The sequence below is a fragment of the Sorex fumeus genome, unplaced genomic scaffold (assembly GCF_029834395.1).
Source record: "Sorex fumeus unplaced genomic scaffold, SorFum_2.1 ptg000020l, whole genome shotgun sequence".
Taxonomy (NCBI): domain Eukaryota; kingdom Metazoa; phylum Chordata; class Mammalia; order Eulipotyphla; family Soricidae; genus Sorex; species Sorex fumeus.
Genome location: NW_026606077.1, coordinates 1,977,598 through 1,998,381, shown reverse-complemented (window position 1 = coordinate 1,998,381; position 20,784 = coordinate 1,977,598). Strand labels below are relative to the sequence as shown.

General features: G+C 36.8%; 1 protein-coding gene across 1 annotated transcript in view; it reads left to right on the top strand.

The window, feature by feature from the left end:
* Positions 1 to 20,784, top strand: part of CTNNA3 (catenin alpha 3) — a 1,757,578-nt gene that overhangs the window by 1,684,370 nt on the left and 52,424 nt on the right. The window contains exon 16 of the mRNA XM_056113567.1: positions 15,094 to 15,199. Coding sequence (XP_055969542.1) covers positions 15,094 to 15,199 — 106 coding nt within the window. The remainder of the gene's footprint in view (positions 1 to 15,093; positions 15,200 to 20,784) is intronic.

Here is a 20,784-nt window from a genome sequence, read left to right as displayed (position 1 = left end):
CATAGTAGTGGTCAGTAACTTAAATATTCCTACATAGATAATGAATGTAAACCATATAATTTCATTATATACTTGACTGAATAAAGACACCAAAGTTTTGCTGTAAAGTTCAGTGTGAAAAGAATGTCAGCTCTTGGTATAATCATGTTAACCTTCTTGAAATTGATCACATGGAATAGTCACAATCTTAGTGACTTTAGCCTCTGGGAAAGTGTCATTCTTTTCCCAGTGAGGAAAAAGTTATTCAGCACACTATGTAAGCCATTGAAATGAAATCTGTGAACTTCCTCCTAAAGCTGCAAAGTTGAATTTTATTCCGAATAATTGTACTATCGCATGGCATTTGGTTTTCTTCTTTCATAAACTGTTCTTCCTAAGTAACCCTTTTAATTTTAGTAACAATATCTCACATTTCAAGTAACATTAAAAATAAAGTTCTAAGACATGGGAAAGGTCTGTGCAGGAGAGAAAGACAGCTGTCTCTCAGTCAAGTTCAGTAGACTTGCGTGCCATCATTAAAGTTTCCAAAAGAATTTGAGGAAACTTTTGAAGCCTATTTTCAGAAATAGAGATGGAGCATTTTTAAATGAAATGGATCCCTGTTGAAAAGTATGAAAGAGATCTATGGATAAATCCATCCTGACAGCATAACCCAAAGAATACTTGGGTAGCACCAAAGTGCTTACATTTGATGAAGAACAAAAAAAGGAGTATAGAAAATAAAACAAGGAGAATGAAAAGAAGGAAGGGGTAGGGAAGGAGGGAATAGGAAAGTGGTTCGATGGGAGAATACCTGCCTTGCATGTGTGAAACCACAAATTTGATGCTGGACAGCACCCCCCTCCCCATCACCACCACAGTGACCCCTGGTATTGTCATTGTGTTCTTCGGTGCCAACACCACGTGTGTGACCCCTGGGACACTGTAATAGCAATAACAAAGGAAAATGTTGAACACAAAGGAAAGAAGAAATACATATACTGCCTTTCTATTGGATTTTTTAAGAAGAAATTATTAAGCATACAAAGGCAATGGAATCAGGAATATATATATATATATATATATATATATATATATATATTTAGGTCAGGTTTAGATAGACAAGTTTTTAAGATGCTAAAGAGGTCATTCAACAGGTTGAGTATATGTTTTGCAATGCAGGAGTGCTGAGTTTGATCCCTATAAATAACTACTGAACATCACCAGATATGAACCAAAAAATAGGAACTAATAGGGGCTGGAGCAATAGCACAGCGGGTAGGGCGTTTGCCTTGCATGTGGTCGGCTCGGTTCGATTCCCAGCATCCCACGTTCCCTGAGCACTGCCAGGGGTAGTTCCTGAGTGCAGAGCCAGGAGTAATCCCTGTGCATCACCGGGTATGACCCGAAAAGCAAAAAAAATAATAAAAAAGAAATAGGAACTAATAAAGTTAGAAGACAAGATGAGTCTTACAGATGATCATGGGCTGGATGACTTCTGTTCTATATTAATGCTTCAGAATAGGTTGAAATCGTTTTTAAAGTTTTTATTTTTTATTTAATCTTGATTTTGTAATGTGCAATTTTTTTTCAGAAGTTTACTTCTAGGTGAGTGTGATTTTCACCAGTCTCACCACCAAAGTTCCTGTGCTATTCCACTTCCAAAATCACTTTTCTGCTCTTTCTTTCAGATCATATAGCTTCCTCTTTCTCTCTGGTGATCCCCAATTTTTTCTTTACTGAGTTTGGAAGTACATTTTGTGAATTTTTGCCATTTCACTTGTTTTATCAGTTAACATTTCACATATGTGTGAACATGTGATCATTGTCTTTCATGCCCTTACATAATTAATATAGTATAATCATTCCTTAGTCTTCCATTTTCCAATTCATAAATTCTTATTGCATAAGAAACAATTTTATATTTTATTGTGAGAGTGGTACTTGTTTGCATATATCAAACTTTTTAATCTAATTGTTTAATTAAATGACTCAGTTAATTCTTAATTAAACTATGTTGTCACATATGGGGTTACATAAATAACAGTATAAAGCCTGATAAAATAAACTATTTAATAAATGAGTCTAAAATAAAACATTCAAATTTTTAAAATTATAGCCTTTAAAGGTATCTTTGACTTTTATTTCCGCTACAAAAATCATACAATAATTAATAAAGCTCATGGGATAATGGAGATCAGTGATGATAGCTTATCCTTACAATTTTAGCTACATAAAACAATATGTCTTAAGACACACTAAAGCTAAATCAGTACATTGAAAATGGTAGGGTTTACAGTGTTCTAAAATCTAATAAATTGTAATAAACTGAACTAGAGGGGAGAGGGCATGTCAGAGATCAACTGGCAATGTGTAATCATCTCGAAAACAATAATAAGGCCTGCTACTCGTGGTAAGTTACATCCTCAATCCATCTCTGTACCCACTCTATTAATGTCTAGTCTTGACTAAGTGATCTTCCGCCGCTGTGTATTACATCATCTCTACCTTAAGATAATATTACGCTATGACTATGACTAGAATAAGAAATGATTTGCTGTGTAGACTTGAAGAAGGGCAATTGTTAAAAATAACAGGCTAAATTATATTATTTTCATAAACTCAAAATAATTATTTTTTCCAACTCCTAAAATTCAGCCTGATATCAGAGGAGCAGGGGGAGCCAGTATATCAAAGTGTCTTAAGGGGATGCTGGCAGAATGGCCCAGAATCAGTAAGAGATCATGAACATGATTAATGCTGAGGCCACTGCCAACAGGAAAAAGAGGGACTCGCACAGTCAAAGGGTCTGATTGTATTTACAGTACATTGGCTTTGATTAATGTGCACACTCTGAGAGGTAATGTGTAGAGGGCAAGAAAGGACCTGTTTTCAAATGTTGGTGCTGAGTACAGATTTTCCATTAAGTCTGGAGAAGGTATAAGTGAATAATGACTTAGTCTTTTGGAGGAAGAAGGGTGAGATGTGGGGTTTGGTGGTCCTAGAGGAGTTACTTAATCATAAGGAAAGATAAAAATGGATTCTGTCCTTAACTCTCACCGCAGAGTCTGCATAGTCACTGCTGTGGAGTTTATCTCTTATTTCACGATTTCAATATCCTATTACAGGAGGTCCTTGAAGCATTTTTTACCTATATTATTGTTCCTAAATTTTCACATTTGGTGTGTACAAATCTAGTTTCTGAATATTAGGAAAGGGAAGTTTCAAGATTTTCTTCAAATACTGTTCTCAAAGAAGAGGCATAAGTAAATAATCATTTTTTTGTATCTCCCACAAATTTAAACCCCCTTCGCTCTCGTGGACCAGGCTAAAGAACGATGTACCTTCAGTATTTATGGTTGTTTCCTGGCAGTTAAATAGCAAGTTAGTCAGTCAGCTCCCAGAGCACTGTCAATTTGTGCAAGAATATCTATCGTGGCAGTTCAGTGTCTCCTTCATAGGAGTCAATTCTGATTAATTGATCATAACTCTCTAGGTATTGTAAAAGACTGAATGAATAATCCCTCTTCAAGATGTCCACTTTCTAATCCTCAGAATCTGTAAATGTAGCCTTTCTGGATAAAAGAACTTTATAAGTGTGATTACATTAATAATACTTATTTGTAAAATATTTTTTGAATTATCTGGATGGGACTGATGTTATCACAGAGGACTTGAGAGAAAGTAATAGAAATATGGATGAAACTAGACCGCATCTTGCTGCATGAAGTCAGAGGAAGAGGGACAAAATGCAGAATGATGTTTTCATCTGTGACATGTAAAGAAACTTAGGGAATTAAAAATGGTCAGTGTTAAAATCCCTGAGTGTCAACTCACGGTACTAAATTTGTCAGTGGGATTAAGGACGGTGATGGTAGAGAACCTGGGGATGTTGGTATAGGGACACTGGTACTCTGCTGAAAGTACTATTATTAATAGTATTGAAAATCACATCTCATCTTTCGCCTAGTGAAGCTTATTTTGGACTCCTGACTTCTAGCGCTGGTTTTAGGTCCTCAGTCACTGAGTTTGTGGTAAAATGCTATAGCACTTAACTCTCTGTAAAGGATTAGAACCATTGTTATAATAGTGATGCTAATTATAGTAGACAGCAGAGGGAGGGATGAGAATTTGCATCCTTGAGGCATCCCTTTAGGTCAATATGAATTTTTCTTGGTACTGAAAGAACTGATGAAAGTGGCAATGTGTCATAGCTATCTAGTGATTTTTAGAAGTCCTATTCAAACAATTTATGAAATTAACCTGAAATCAGACTGGTAATACTAGAGAGCAAACAATACAAACTGAAGCTTTCCCCAATTTTAGGGTTCTCAAGTAAACGCAAACCTCTTTGTCTCTAAAACATGTGACTTGGACTCTAACCACTAGAGTACCCCTAGTTTCTTCTTTCATTAGAACCTAAAGTGAAAAATCTAGATGAAAGAAGACAAATGTGACTCTTTTTCTTTATATGCATCTGCATTCATCCCCAGGGAGGATGAAGTAAAAAAAAATTGAAGAAAAATGAACATGATTTGTTGATAAAAATACATCCAAAAAGATTGTTTATTTCATGTTCCTTAGTCAGATAGATCCTTTAGATAAATACATCTACACTCAAAATGATGATTACCACTCTCTCTCTCTCTATAATTCTTAACCACATGTGAAAAATTCCATGAAAGTCTTACATAGAATTTCAGTACTTCAAGATGAACTTTGACAGAAAATGTATGATGATATTTTCACTTATATTATTGCTTTTTAATTGACTTTGAAAGCTCTAGTAATGGTATATTTTGTTTTTTAATTTAGCAGCAGAATTTGGGAGATGTGTATAATATAAGTGATATCTCTTAAATTTACACAGTCAGCAACCCTCACAACACTGCAATAATGCTGTGTATGATAACTGAGATAGAAAAATTGAGCAATTTAGCAGGGCTTAACATTGGAAGCACACTATTTGGTTATAATATGTGCTATTAGTACAACAAGTCTCTCGATGGAGACGTTACTGGGCCCGCTTGAGCAAATTGATGAACAACGGGAGGACTGTGACCATGATTAGTAAAATTATATGATACGATAAAATGTTCATATGTAGGAAGAACTAGAGAAGACTGTCTACTTTATGAAAGACAAAGTATCTTGCTAGCTAACCTCTGCTCATGAGTTAAAAATAAATAAATTTTGCTAAGAAATTTTCTAATGCTATGTCTTTTTTTCCTATGTATATACTATTTGGGATCCTTTAGGGAACTCTATGCAGTTGTCTAAATTTTGAGGTTCGTCTAGAATTTGTTGCAACACTGGCAGTTTAAGTAAATTAGAAAATTTGAAGTCTAAGGAATAAAGGAAAAATATTATATCAGGCTATTTTGAAAAAATTAATTTTATCATTTGAAATAAGGAATCCCCACTTCTTACTCAATGCCTACCTCCCCTTCGGGACACACACAAGGAACAACAGCAGTAATAATAATTGTATATTCCCCAGACTGGCCCTTTAAAAAAAAACTCTCTAAATTAAGTCCTCTCCTTGTTTTAAAAACAAATGAAACATTGAGCATGAAAGATTGTCATCATGCACAAAGCGAAACTTATGTAATTTTCATTTTTAATAATAGACCATTTACATGGTGACAATTTTCAAACAAAAAATAGAATTGGTTTTCTGCCCAGGCAGAGTATATGTCTTATAATTTCATCTGTGTTGGTGAAGTGCCTTGGGATTTTCCCAAGTTTTCCCACCTACTTGGTGACATCTAAACTTTCTGTACTGGGAACACAGACTTTTGTTGCTAAAGTGAAAAAAAAGAAAAAGAAGGAATATGAAAAATGAGATTGATCCACCATAGTAATACATGCAAAGAAAATGCTTTACGTTCATAAAACCTTATTTTTTTCACATCTTCCTATGTCCAAGGGCTGGAGCGATAGCATAGCGTGTACGGCATTTGCCTTGCACAAGGTCGACTTGGGTTCGATTCCTCCACCCCTCTCGCAGAGCCCGGCAAGCTACTGAGAGTATGCCGTCTGCACAGCAAAGCCTGGCAAGCTATCCCTGATGTATTCAATATGCCAAAAACAGCAACAGCAAGTCTCAGAACGGAGACGTTACTGATGTCCGCTCGAGAAAATTGATGAACAATGGGAGGACAGTGCTACCTATGTCTAAATAGAATATTATATCTAGTCTTTTTAAAAAAAATTTTATTATTGAAAGCCTTCAGGGTCAGGTGAATGAGACCAGTTGTAGTTACTGGGCCTTTGATTCTGTTGAGACGGAAGCGGTCACTGAAGCCCTAGCCAATCAGGGCATTCAAGCCCAATACATCAGGATCCTCCGTGAGCTGTATTGCGGATTCACTACCAGGATCTCACCATTCTACAAAGAAGTGATCGTTGATGTCAAGAGAGGGGTGCGGCAGGGTGATACCATTTCAGCGAAACTCTTCAGTGCCACCCTCGAGAACATCATGCGACGACTGGAATGGGAAGGAATCGGAGTGAAGATAGATGGTCGGCAACTACACCACCTCCGCTTTGCTGATGACATTGTTTTAATAACACCAAACATCAGCCAAGCGGCACAAATGCTGGCCGACTTTGACCGTGAGTGTGGAAAGGTAGGACTACAGCTGAATCTTACGAAGACAATGTTTATGAGAAACAGCCTTGTTCCTGACGCCCCATTCGCTCTCAATGGAACAACCATCTCCGAATGCAACAGCTATGTGTACCTAGGTCGAGAGGTCAACATGAGAAATGACCTGGCACCCGAGCTGCGCAGGAGGAAGAGAGCGGCTTGGAACGCCTTCAAGAACGTTGAAGAAATAGCTAAGAGGACGAAGAACCTCCGGCTCCGGGCACATCTCTTTGATTCCACTGTTCTTCCTGCATTAACATATGCCTCAGAGACCTGGGCCCTACGCAAACAAGATGAGAACGCCATTCAGGTCTCCCAAAGAAGAATAGAAAGAGCTATGCTTGGAATATCACGTTTCACTCAAATGAGAGAACGAATCCGGAGTTCTGACATCCTTTGACGATCAAGGATCAGGGACGCTGTCTCATATGCCAAGGTGTCGAAAATCAGATGGGCTGGTCACGTAATGAGATTTAAAGACGACCGTTGGACTAGAGCTGTTACTGATTGGATTCCACGGGATGTCAAGAGACCGCGTGGCCGCCCACCTACCAGATGGTCAGACTTCTTTGTCAAGATCATGAACGATCGGTTTGAGGCCCTCCATGTTCCCGGAGCGAAGAGATGCCATTGGGCTACACTAGCACGCGACAGGGACAAATGGAGACGTTACTGGCGCCCGCTCGAGCAAATCGACGACTAACGGGAAGTTAAGTGATTAAGTGATTATTGAAAAACCATGAGGTACAGTTGTAGACTTACAAATTTTTGTACTTGGGTTTCAGTTATACAATATCTAGTCTTCTTTTGAGCGTGCAAAGCTAGATTTTGGAATATAGGTGGGAGTGATCTGTTCTAGTCTTATCCTGATTTCTAAAAGTTCTGTGAGATCTCAGTTCTCTTCTTGTGTCTAGATGCCATAGATCAAGCAAAAGTTTCTAAGATATTTCAATGCTGTTGTTAATCTATGACACCTTAATGATATTGAGGAAGAGAAACATAAATGAAATGCATACATGTATGATATTCAGAACAATAGTTTCCATCTTGCATGGAAAATAACTTTTTAAAATGTCAAAGGTTTCTTTGGATTTTAATTACTTGGAATGATGGTTAGTTAATATTTACTAGCTGATTTTTCAAAGACTTTTATAGGATACTCAAAGCTTGAGGATAACGCTTTATGAAAATAACACCCATAGGGAAGGTTGACTAATTAAAATTTCATGTTTGAATAGTAGAACAGTGTGTCCTTCCTTGAGTCTTGTACTTCTCTTTATCTCTTTTTCAGTTGTTTCTGTGGTAATTAATTTGCTTTTCTATTTTGTATCTAGTGTCAGAATTACAAGAGAATTCTGATTGTGCCCTGGTAAAGCTAAATCATTAATCTTAAAACACTTATACAACCAAAAAGATTTGTCACTAAATATAAATCAACTCTCTAGGAGCTGTGAAAGAACAACCTTGAACAACAATAAAGACTGCACATGAACTCGAGTCAGAAAAAATGGGAACAAAACAGAGACTATTTGTATGGTCCCTAAACAAGCATTGCACCAAAATTCACTTGAAGCTTTTAAAAAAGTACAAAAAGTAACAACTGCAAACACAGAGTTTATGGGCATACATATTATGTTTTTCTTTGTAAAAAAATATTAAAGATTAACTACACAGTGCCATATCATTAGTAGTATAAGAAGAAAATTAATTTAACCAAAGGCTAAATTGTATTGTCTGACAAGAATTACAATTTTAAAACAAAATGTCAAAAAGTAAATATTCACAAAATACTATTATTTATAATGGGATAAGGAGAAAGTAGCATTTAGCACTTAATATGTGCTAAATTTGTGCCAGATATATGCTTTTGCATGTTCCTACCATGCCATTACACAATCATTATTTACAGAAGAAAAATTAAGCTCTAAAGTGGCATTTAAAAATATTAGTTCAGAAATGAAGGCAAAATGTTTTTCCCAAGTTCACAATTATTTCTCTGGACTCCATCAGAACACTACATTTTATTATTTAAAGTAAATACAGTAATTATGTCTAAAGCCAAGAATCTCAGATAAAAGCTATGTTATAAATAATTTTTAAAATACAGTCTCACAGTCTCATACAGAATAAAATGTGTAATGTATGGGTTTGAATTTAGTGAAAAAATTCACAGAGTTGAAGAGGGAGGAAGGGTACATATATAATAAGTAACAAAAATAATAATGCATCAAGAAAGAAATCACAGGATTATAGATTACTGCTACCATTTGTCATGACTCTAAAATTATATACAATATAGAACATTTTCATTGTGGTAACACTGAACGCCAATTTCATTTTTTCCTTGTAACAATTGTTGTGTGAGCAAGTTGATGATCGCTTATTCATGCAATAGCCGAATATAACCTTTTTAATGTTATAATTTTACCTTATGCTTTCTTCTAAATAATATATAATAGTTCTTAAAAGTGTAAATTACTTAGTAGTAAGACTCCCTGAGTTCAGTTTTCATGTTTTTTACTTGTTAGTTGTGTAATTTTGACCAGATACATGTTACTTAAAAAAGATGTATTTACCTCTTCCTCATTTTTCTTCTCTGTGAGATACAGAAAATTATGAATTAATAAAACTATTATAGTATCAAAATTGTTTGTATAGTTAAAAGTGCCCGGTTTATATAAAATTCTGAGTGTTTTAACTACTATTATAGGACAAAGTCTATCCTATTAGCACTTTTATCTTTTAAGTGAATCGCAATGCCATGGAACTTACTTTATATAAATATCAAGGAAAACAGGGTTAGAGAAAAATAATGTTGGTCTTGTTAACGATTTTATAAGGTCATATATAACACTGGGTTTATGACGTTTGCCTTGCATGCTGCTGACCCTGGTTCAATCTTTGGTACCATCTGTTGTCTCACTGAGCACCACCAGATGTAATAGATGAGATTGGTAAGTCCTGAGCACTTCAGGGGTTGCACAAAGTCCTAAAATAATAAATTAATCAAAGAAGGAAAACAATTTTACATAGCTAGAGGTCTACAGAAATCAAAAACATAATGAGAGGCCAGATGTTTAGATCAGAGGTTAAGGTGCATTCTTTGCATAGGACTGACCACAGATCAATCCCAGGTACCACATGGTTTTCTGAGTGTCAATGAGAACAGCCATAGAGGCTGGGCAAGCAAGACATTTCCTGGCTCCACATGGTCCAAACAGTATCCCATATCCTTAATACCTTCCATTGTAGTACTGACCCAGTTGGCTATGAATCAGTGGGAAGAACCCCTAGTCCTCCAGAGCACCACTTACGGGGTCTTTCCCCAAAATAAATAAATAAATAATTGAAATAAAAGCAGAAAATATTAAATTACTTCACAATATTCTTTTATTGACATCTTGATATTTTATTGATATTTTGTACCAGATCCCTATGTATCTGAGCTCTTACTAATCATCTATATGGACTTCTTATTTTTTGTGTCGATAATAAAGTATCAAAACAAAAAAAGAAGGGAGAGGTAGATGCCACAAATGAAATGACAACAGGGACAATATACAAATCAAGGCTGGTTCAGTGTCAAAAATGGTTAGATTTCGTTTGCATCCAAAAATGCATTTCATAGGCACCTTTCACTTATTTGTTTTCTTGTTTTTGCTCAGGGCCATTCTTGATTCTGTGTTTGGGGATCAATCGTATTGTTCCAGAGTCCTGTCATACTAGCAATTTAAGCAAGCTTCTGCATGCAAAGTATATACTCTAGCCATTGAACTGTCTCCCAGACTATCCCCTTTACTTACTTTAATAAAAATTCCCTGTGGCACCAACATCATTTGGTTATTCCAGCCTTTCTGTTACACTTTTAACAGATATTGTGATGAAATGGCAAACACCCAACTCCAGAATATGATGTGCCTTCCTTTTGTGTGGAAATAGATTATTAATATAACTGATATCCATCAAAGTGTTCTGGATTTCAGTTTCTTTGAAAAAGTTCAATATCTGACCCTTTCCTTCTGGATATCTTTTTCTATGAAATACAGCTTCAGTGATTTAAGACAAGACTTGCTGACAGGAGATCCTGAGAACCCATTACAAAAATGAAGGCAGCAAACAACCACTGAATGCATTTTTCAATTTTAAACACTTTCATTACATAGAACATTTTAGGCTAAGAATATTAAAATTTATCATAGTATTGGTCCTTGTGTCTTCCTTTGGAAACTTGGCATGATATGGAATAATTTGCAAAATGTGTTTTTTGTTTGGTACTCAGTAGAAAGCCTGCCAGACAGGCAATACATTTAATTAGGAATGTGAGAAAGAGAATAATTTTGGTATGCCATAATGTATTAGCATTTCTTTTAAGTTTTAAATGTTTTTAGGGTTGTGGTTTCATAGCAAGGTAGGTATTTAAGACGAGAAGTAATTTCCCTTTTATTAGTGCAGGATTTTTGGTTTTTTTGGGGGGGGTGGGGAGCAAGGAGTGTGAGGCCACACAGGGTTGTGCCTAGGTCTTACTCCTGCCTTTGAACTCAGGGATCACTCCTGGTGGTACTTAGGGGTCTATATGGCATCGCTGAGATGGGACCCAGGTTGGCTGCATGCAAGGAAAGTGCCTTACCCATTTTACTATCTCTCTGGCCTCAGCCCAGAATATTTTATGGAGAGATATTTTTTTTGAGGGGAAGGTACATTAGCTGCATTCCTTAGGACATCTCTTATTATTTAAGCTAAGAAAGTGTTAACTGTTTTCCTTAGAAATAACCTTTGTCCATTGTTTAGACCTTGAGAATTGATGCATTGCCTTTCAGACAGCTTTATTTAAGTTTAACTTTCTCTTGAGAGGCACAGAGGTAATGAAATGCAATGCCTTTCTTGAAGAGAACCATGTACATTACACCTAGGCTTGCTTGATGCATAAAGTAAATTTGATAAGAGCGACTCAAATGTAATGATTAATGTTGATTCTTTTTAATGCGAAGCAATCTCTGTCAGCAGATTCACAAAGAAGTAAAGATGGCCATCCTCTGAACCAGGTTTTTTCATTGTTAAACATGGTGTTCACTTTATACAGAAAACTTTGCATATAATAAATTTGGGAAGCACCATGGGAAAGTGCTATGAAAGCCTTTTTGGCACACAGCCACATGCATGCTGGTATTTAGTTATATATATATATATATATACATATATATATATAGTCATCTGATCATTTAATTTTGCATGAACCTACACTTTTCATTACTACGTAGCAATGTCTCCTTAGTACAGAAAGATTTTCCTCCAATAACAAATCATACCACATTTAACATTAATGTGTGTGACCTTCAAGATCAATCCAAAGTGTACATAAGTCATAGACAAGGATGGTCTTCATTCCTTTTCTCACTTAACTCTAGTGTTGATCTCTCAGAGTCCCTTTTATTCTCTCCTACCTTGACCTCTTCCTTCACTAGAAGCATCAGAAGCTTAGTGACAAGTGGTTTCCTCAAGGTTCTCTTGCTCCTAAGGGCAAGGAACTAGATAATTTGAAGTCAATGTGTTCAAATTCAATAGATGCCGAGGAAAAAAGCATAGGAAGAGGAGCAGTTTTGGTGGATGCAACAGTTACACTTCAGGCATTTATTTTTAAGGAAATAGAAAAAAATATCTCCTTACCCTACTGTGGAATAACATATGTGCCCTTATCTGTGCCATTCTTTTGTGCTTTGCAAAATCACTCATCTAAATAGAATGTTAATTTCATAACATTTCATAAGGAACAAAAATTTGCATTGGAGGGGGCCAAACCCAGGTCCTCTCTGACTACTCCTACCTGCAGTGATGTTCAGGGTATCATGGTAGCAGGTCAGCTATGCACAAGGCAAGTGCCTTTATCCCTACAATCTCTCATTTAGTACAAAAGTTTCAACTCACAAAATTTTTGTCACTCGCCACAATCACTGCATCACTGTCATCCCATTGTTCACTGATTTCCCCAAGCGGGCACCAATAATGTCTCCATTCGTCCCAGCCCTGAGATTTTAGCAGCCTCTCCTTACTTGTCTTTCCCAACGCTGCTGTATTGGAGACTCTTTCGGGGTTAGGGGAATAAGACCCGTTATTGTTACTGTTTTTGGCATATCGAATACTCCACAGGTAGCTTGCCAGACTCTGCTGTGCAGGTGGAATACTCTTGATAGCTTGCTGGGCTAACCGAGAGGCATATATGTATATTTCCCTCTATGATTTGTTGCCTACTGTCTGAACCCCATCAAATATGGTGTGGTAATTACGGAAAATGGGTAGGGGGTATCTTAGGATTTGTTGCATATTCTGTGTCTATTACCTGTGCGTTCCCTGTATATTCTGTGTATATTCCCTGTGCATTCTCTCTATATTCTGTCTATAGTCCCTGTGTATTCTCTGGATTCTATGTATATATCCTGTGAATTCCCTGTGCAATTCCTGTGCATCCCTGTTTATTCTGCATTTATTCTCCATGTAGCCCCTGTGTATTAGTTGCTTGTACTCATGGTTCTGTCTTTAGTGGCCAAGCGAAGGGGTAGATGGAGCAGTTTTAACCTGCGTTTAGTCCCTAGGGCTCTCCTAGCCTAGAGGCAGAGATAGGCCCTGGGCTGGGGCTGAGTCTTTCACAGTGCTCCCAGTTGAGACCCCCCACTCCCGCTTGCACAGCTGACCCTGCTGACCTTCCTCCTTGAATTCGCCAAGTAGACAAGCATGAAACAACTGTCACGATGTATTTCCCGGTGTCAGAGACTCTGCAGTTCCACGCAGTGGGGAGAGACTTTGGGAGGGAGCCTTGCCCTGGGCTGCCCTTTGCCCCAGGCCTCCCTACCCCACCCCTGGCCCAGAGCATAGGGACACACCTTGGACATCCCATCAGTGTGCACAGTCCCCGCATAACCTCCCCCCACCATAGTCTGTGGTCTCGGCAACGCCCCTTCTCCCACCTGCCTCCTCCCTTCCCCTCACCCCTCCCCTCCTCACCTCCCCCCAAGTCGTGCCTCTCCCCTCCCCAAGACTCTCCCCACTCTAAGTGTCTCCCTTCACTGAATCTCTCCCCTCTCCAAACCTCTTCCCATTTCTCTTTCCTCCCCTTTGTTCTCCTTCGCACTGTGCTCTACCTTATGCTGCCTGGTCCTCTGCTCCAGCTGCTGCTCCTCTCCTGCTGCTCAGTGCTCCCTGCCCTGCCCTGCCCTGCCCTGCTCTATCTCTCCCTGACCTACACTGCTCTGTTCCTTCCTCACCTCAAGAAGAATTGATATTATTGAATATTCACTGTGTTTAAAGTAATGTTCTGAATACTTCATATAAATCAACTCATTATTCCCCCGCCAGAGTTACTCCAGATGAGGAGTACTGTTATCACTGGCCAAACTTTACCAAAGTGTAGGTATTTATGTTGCTTGGGTTATGTGAATAGCAAACACATGATACGATTTTGGGAAATACTCTGGGATAACGTAACTCCAGATTTATGCTCAGCAACTATGATATCACTATGAGTTCATTGTGGAGTAGAAGTAACGTAATTTAAAAAAATGGAATTTTCCAAAATACTATAAAAGTGTTTAATGAGAACAAACAAAAGTGACCTTTCGAGGCATACAGCAATAGTACAGCAGGTAGGAGGTAGGATGTTCGCCTTGCATGCGGCCAATTTGGATTCAATCCCAGGCATTCCTTACGGAGTAATTGCTGAGTGTCAGGAATAATTCAGGAGTGCAGAGCCAGGAGTAACCCCTGAGCATCACCGGATATGAACCCCTCCAAAAAATAAATCAAATACAAGGGATCTTTCTGATCAAAATGCATTGTTGATCTTATGTAATGTCCACTTTTCATGTTGTCTTCTAGAATCAGATAAATAACTCCGATCTGAGGTTTCCACATCTACCAAAAAGAGTATCTCTTGGTTAAACTTTGCTATAAAGGTTCTAGGGATGGTCAGGGAATTAGTAAAAATGGGCATGTCTTCTATTTGCAAAGTTCAAGTCAATTTGCTGTGGGCCTCAAGCACCATATGTACCCTTGATGCCACCTGAGCACTAGAATGGGAGGCATCACATTGCCAGGCTTAAACACTGAACAGTCGGGGCTGTGCTGGCAGCCAGATTGCCTGGGGTGGGCACAGCCATTTAAGAAACACTCTTAGAGAGGAAGAACCCAAATCCACAACACACACACACACACACACACACACACACACACACACACTGACATTTTCCTTGGAATTAAGATCAAATGGAATTTTTCCGTGTATTTCTCTCTACCCTCACTCCCACAGCATATTTCATTTACTACTGGAATTTGGTCGATGCCAATCAATCATTAAAGTATGTAAAGTCTACAACCAGGACTTCCAGGTAAAGATCTATGAGTGTGTTTACATATGGGCTTATGTGTTTATTTAGCCACTGAAATTAACACATGGTTTGTTTTTTTACTTTAAGGGGCAAAGGACCACTGAAGCACACGACCGACGTCATTTATGCAGCTAAAATGATATCAGAATCAGGATCAAGGATGGATATCCTTGCTCGGCAGATTGCCAACCAGGTCAGTTCCTATAAAGGGATGTGGGAATTCATGCTGACTAGTTCTCTGACATTAGACACTGATTGCATAAAAATTCAATCGTGCCTTCTTGCATGAGTATACCCTCATGATTATTGCATTCTTTAACTTATTTGCTTATTTATTTACTTATTTTGGTTTTACTCAGTCCTTACTCCTGGACTTTGCTCAGGAATCATTCCTAACAATGGTCAGAGAAACATATGTGATAATAGGAATGGAGACAGGGTTAGCTGCTTGCAAGACAAGGAGGTATCTCTTGTACTACCTCCACAACTGTTGCATTATTTTTTAATTTTATTGTATAATTCTGGTAGAGGTAGTAGACAATTTATTCAAAGGAAGCTTAATTTCTACTAAAACCTATTCATCTCCTAATTTTATATAGGAATCCGGAACACATTCATGACTAGAATGTGTTAGATACATTTTAAAAAGTATTGCTACTAATGTGCTGGAGTGATAGCACAGCGGGTAGGGCGTTTACCTTGCAAGCAGCCAATATGGCCCACCCGAGTTCGATTCCTCCACCCCTCTCGGCAAGCTACTGAGAGTATCTCGCCTGCACAGCAATACCTGGCCAACTACCCATGATGTGTTCGATATGCCAAACACAGTAACAACAAGTCTCACAATGGAGATGTTACTGGGCCCGCTCAAGCAAATTGATGAACGGGAGGACAGTGACAGTGATTGCTACTAATGAACAAAAAAGAAACTTAATGTACCATTACCATCATCATTAGTAATTATTATTAGCTAGTAAAAATGTGATTACTGAATCTTGAGGTTCCAAGTACTAATAAACATCAAATCTTTGAGTCTGAATTATATTTAAATTATTTATTTTAATAAGCAATTATAGTATTTTTACACATTAATCTTATTTTTTCCACAAAAGTAATATTTTTCAAAATTGTATCTTATGTTTTTCAGTCAATAATATACTTCATATTCATAAATAAAATAGTAAAACAAATAATTTGAAGATGTTAAATCATAAAAGGTGGCAAATACAGATTTCTTATAAGGACTGATGCTAAAACATTTTAATTTTTCTTCAGATTTTACCTCCTTTGGGGGGATAAAGCACTTATTTTTAACTTTGCGTCTAATCCATTGCATGGTAATTTTTTATGCATTGTGAGTAAACTTTATGGGACTGCTTTTTAGTATTTATTCTTTTTATACTGTTGTATAACAAAGAACTTTCATCTACTGAATATTATATATGTGGAAATACCAATTCACAAAGAAGTAGAAACCAGGAATTTTAATAAGATAAAAATTAAATATTCCTTGAATGTACTCATTTTCAGTATCCTTATATTTTAATCACTTTAAACGTTTTTATGATCTATTTAGTATTCAGCAGCTACAATTGAAAATGAACTCTGTGGTAATATGATTCAAACTCTGCTCTAAATAAATGACTGAACTCCATATTTATCCAGGGCTTTCCATATTTTATGCTTTAGTTGAACTCTCTTCTATTAGAAGCTAGACAGACAGAATAATTTAAACTATAATGAATTAGCAGGTTTATATGTAAGAAATACTTAATGCCTTGTTATCGATGTGCTTAAACAGAAGTTGATTTGGGGGCACGCAATTTTCAAAAAGTTCAGATAATTGTTTCATTCTTAACTATTTTTTATGCTCAGAGACTTTAATTGAATTAGATCTTCTGAAGTACTATCCCTTTTATTAAATCCCTTTTGATAATATAGATTCAATTATGCCATTGTTTTCTGTGTCATTCAGATTACATGAAGAAAGCAAAATATTCTTTATATCTGTAAAGCTTTGTATAGGACTAATTCTTTGTAATTGTCTATGGTTGTACTACATATATTTATTAATGTTGGTTTTGTTTGTGGGCATCTATGCTCAGTGCTTACTGCCGGCTCTGTGCTGAGGGCTCACCGTTCGAAGTGTGCTCAATGGTCCCATGGGGCTTGGAGATTGAACTCAGGTCAACTGCATGCAAAGCAATTGCCTTCTCTCTTTTATCTCTCTTGTGTTATCTCTCTGGCCCCTATTTACTAATTATTTTTTAAATCTTTTTTATTTTTTTTAATTCATTTCTTTTTGTGTGTGGCGGGATCCAGGGGGCTACATGTTGATCCAGGGATAATCTGCACCTGCTTTCTTGGGTTTTAGAATTGTCTTGACATAATGTGTATTGTATATTATATGCCCTACTAAGCCTGTATTGTTTAACTTTTGTGTAATTTAAGTAAACAGTATATTTCTATTATGTTGCATATTTTTAGTGGACAGGATATTGTTAGCTAGCACATTCCTTCATTCCTTAAACAGTTGACCCATGAATCAAGATAATAGCAAGTTTTAAAACTATCTTTATTAAAAATCTAAGATTCTAAACTCTTTCCCTTTCTCTTCTATTCCTCTGAACTAATTTATCATGTTATCAACTATTCTATTACATGAACAGGATATCACTTCATAAAATAGAACAATAAAGAAAAATCTTTATTAGTTGCAGAAATAATTTATCCCAGAGGAAAGAAAAAAGAAAAAGAAAAATAAATTGACATCATATAAGATGATTTCCAGGAAGAGGGAAAATTTGGTAGTTTTTAGAACTAAAATAAGAAATTTAGTGTATGAAGGAAGCAAATATTAACACTGGTCATTATAATCAATTGAAATATCCAGTGAATTTTCTAAAGTGTTTGTGTAACCTAATATCTTTTCACTGAATTTTTGTCAAAGCATAGAATATCCCTATTATCATCTGAGTTCTCCCAGCTAATATAACTATAAATTGAATTAAATTTTCAGTGTTAACTATGAAGTAAATATAATTCAAGAAAAGATGACATTTAAAAAATAAGTTGAAAAATTGTTAGTCAAATCATATGCAATGCACTCAACTCTGAACAGAACAGTCTACAAGTATAATTTATACTTATATTTCAAGTATAATTTATACTAACATTTGAATTGCTACCCTGCTGATAGATATTATGAGAGTCAAAACGTTTTTGAAATAAAACTGTACTAAATAGAAACTTCTAAAGCATTCATTTTTTCAATACTAACCTGCATTTTAAGAATATAATTCATGGACCCTGAGAAATAGCAAAGAAGTTAAGGTGTTATGTGTGAATCAGGTCAACCCTAGTTCTGACTCCTGCACAACACACAATCGGCACTGGATGCAGTACTGATGGTACCTGAGCACTTCTGGGGAGGCCCAGGCAATCCCTAGCCACTGCCCTAACAGCACTGAATCTTCAGGCCCAAACAGCACTTCCCTTTCAGGCATTGAATCCTGAGCCTGATTAGCCAAGAATCTCTCCCTCTCCACGAACACTGCCTAGTAGTCAGCACTCCCAAACTATAGAATCCTTAAGTATATGCAGTAATGATATATGCATTTTGGTCCTATTATCTCCTAAAATATCAGTTAGCAGAGATATTAAACCTACTTAGATGTATTATTCAGAATAATAGACTCCTACTTTTTTCAAACCAAATGCATAGCAGGTCCTCAGGAATTAAGTAGAATTAGATAGATTGTGAAATACTCTATCTGTATATATCTTTGAAGTAAGGGTCTTTTGTTTAAAAACACCATATTTACGACTTCCCCTCTTCACTGGACCTTTCACATTTTCCTATTGAAACAATGTTTTAAATCATTTAAATGCAGTTGTATATTCCCCTGACCCTGAAAAAGCCTCCAATGTGACAGTTGCTAAAATCTCAGGACTAGGACGAATGGAGACGTTACTGGTGCCTGCTTGAGGAAATCAATGAACAACGGGATGACAGTGATGCAGTGATATATTTAGGTTTATGTAATACTCAAGTATCTATCACTATTTCTCCAGTAAACAAATATACATGTTCTTCTTGGGTATCACTGTATCACTGTCATCCCGTTGTTCATCGATTTTCTAGAGCAGGCACCAGTAACATCTCCATTTGTCCTAGCCCTGAGATTTTAGCATAAGACCCACCATTGTTACTCTTTTGGCACATAGAATACGCCATGGGGAGCTTGCCTGGCTCTGCTGTGAAGGCAGGATACTCTTGGTAGCCTGCCGGGTTCTCCAAGAGCGAGAACTAGACAATAAGAGGGTATTCTAGGGTATAGGGGAAATGATTTATTTCCTATAGAAGAGGATGAGAAAAATATGACTTGCATGGATGACTGTCTTTAACAAAAACTCTAAGAAATTAAAATTTACCTTAGTTACCTTTCCACAGTCCTTTCTCTATCCTTATTCTGTATACAGAGAAAACCATTTTTGTAGGTTTATTTCAGTACAAAAAGAACCCCTTTGTCTCTACTTAATATTAGTGTTCAGAATGTCTGTTACTGATAACAGTTTCCATTAACTGTATGCCCCAAATAAGTTTAAACTAAAACCAAACCTCAATTATTATGCCCAAAACAGTAACAAGTCTCACAATGGAGATGTTACTAGTGTCCGCTCAAGCAAATCAATGAACAACTGGAGAACAGTGCGACGGTGCTACAGTGTAGTGCTCTTGTACATGAAGCAATAGTAAAGCAGGTAAAGTGTTTTTCTTGCTCAGTCCCACCCAGGTTCCACAGCACCACCAGGAGTGATCCTTGAAAGCCTGGGGACCTCTGGGTTTGGCCCCAAACCCAATCAATAAATAAGAATATCTTAAAATAAAAATAATTTTTGTTGAAATAGGAAAGTATGGCATAATTTGAATATCATATAGTTCTAATGGAACCAAGCCTTTGCATTTAAATATGCACAAATAATTTTCTAAAGGAAAATCTTACGTCAGTCAGGCCATCACTTATCTTTATCTTCCATGAATGTGAACATCACTCAAGACAGTGATGCATCCCTAAATACCCTTCTCTGTTTTTTCCAAATTTAAATTTGCTAAAGAACACTGATATATATGAAATGCATAGACATTGTATATAGTATATAATATATTATATTGCATATTAATTCAATACACTATATCTTATGTATTTTATATATATATATGGAAGAATAAAACAAATTAAAAGCATGGTGATATTCCCAGATGAGAAACTATTTCAGATTAATAGCTGACAAATTTTAGCACTTAGGAATAAAGAAACTGAGCTCTTCAGAGGAAAGTCAATAAAAGGAGGAGATTGTTTCATCATAAAGTGGAGTAGGAAATAATGGAGAATTACATGTTAGCTGTTTAGTAGGTATATAGATCTTCTGAGAAAGAAGTAGAAAAATTTAATCATTTATAATTGGTAAGTGATAGACGAAACCCTACCAATCTGTAACATTATTCAAGAAGAAGGTGAAAATGAGATGTCATTTTCAGAGTTGGGAGAGATCACAAAGGATTGGACCGCATGACTCACAGGTGCTGGCCACTAGCTGGTTCTATTCCCAGGCCCCCATCCACCTCCTCTTCTGGCTGTTGGTGCTTGAGAGCAGCAATTTGTTGTTGGCTTGAGCTGAACAACTAGCACAATGAGCCCATGTACATTCAAACAATTCTCCGGTCGATGGCCATGTGCCTTATGACCATATGACCCTTAATATGTCTGATCTTGT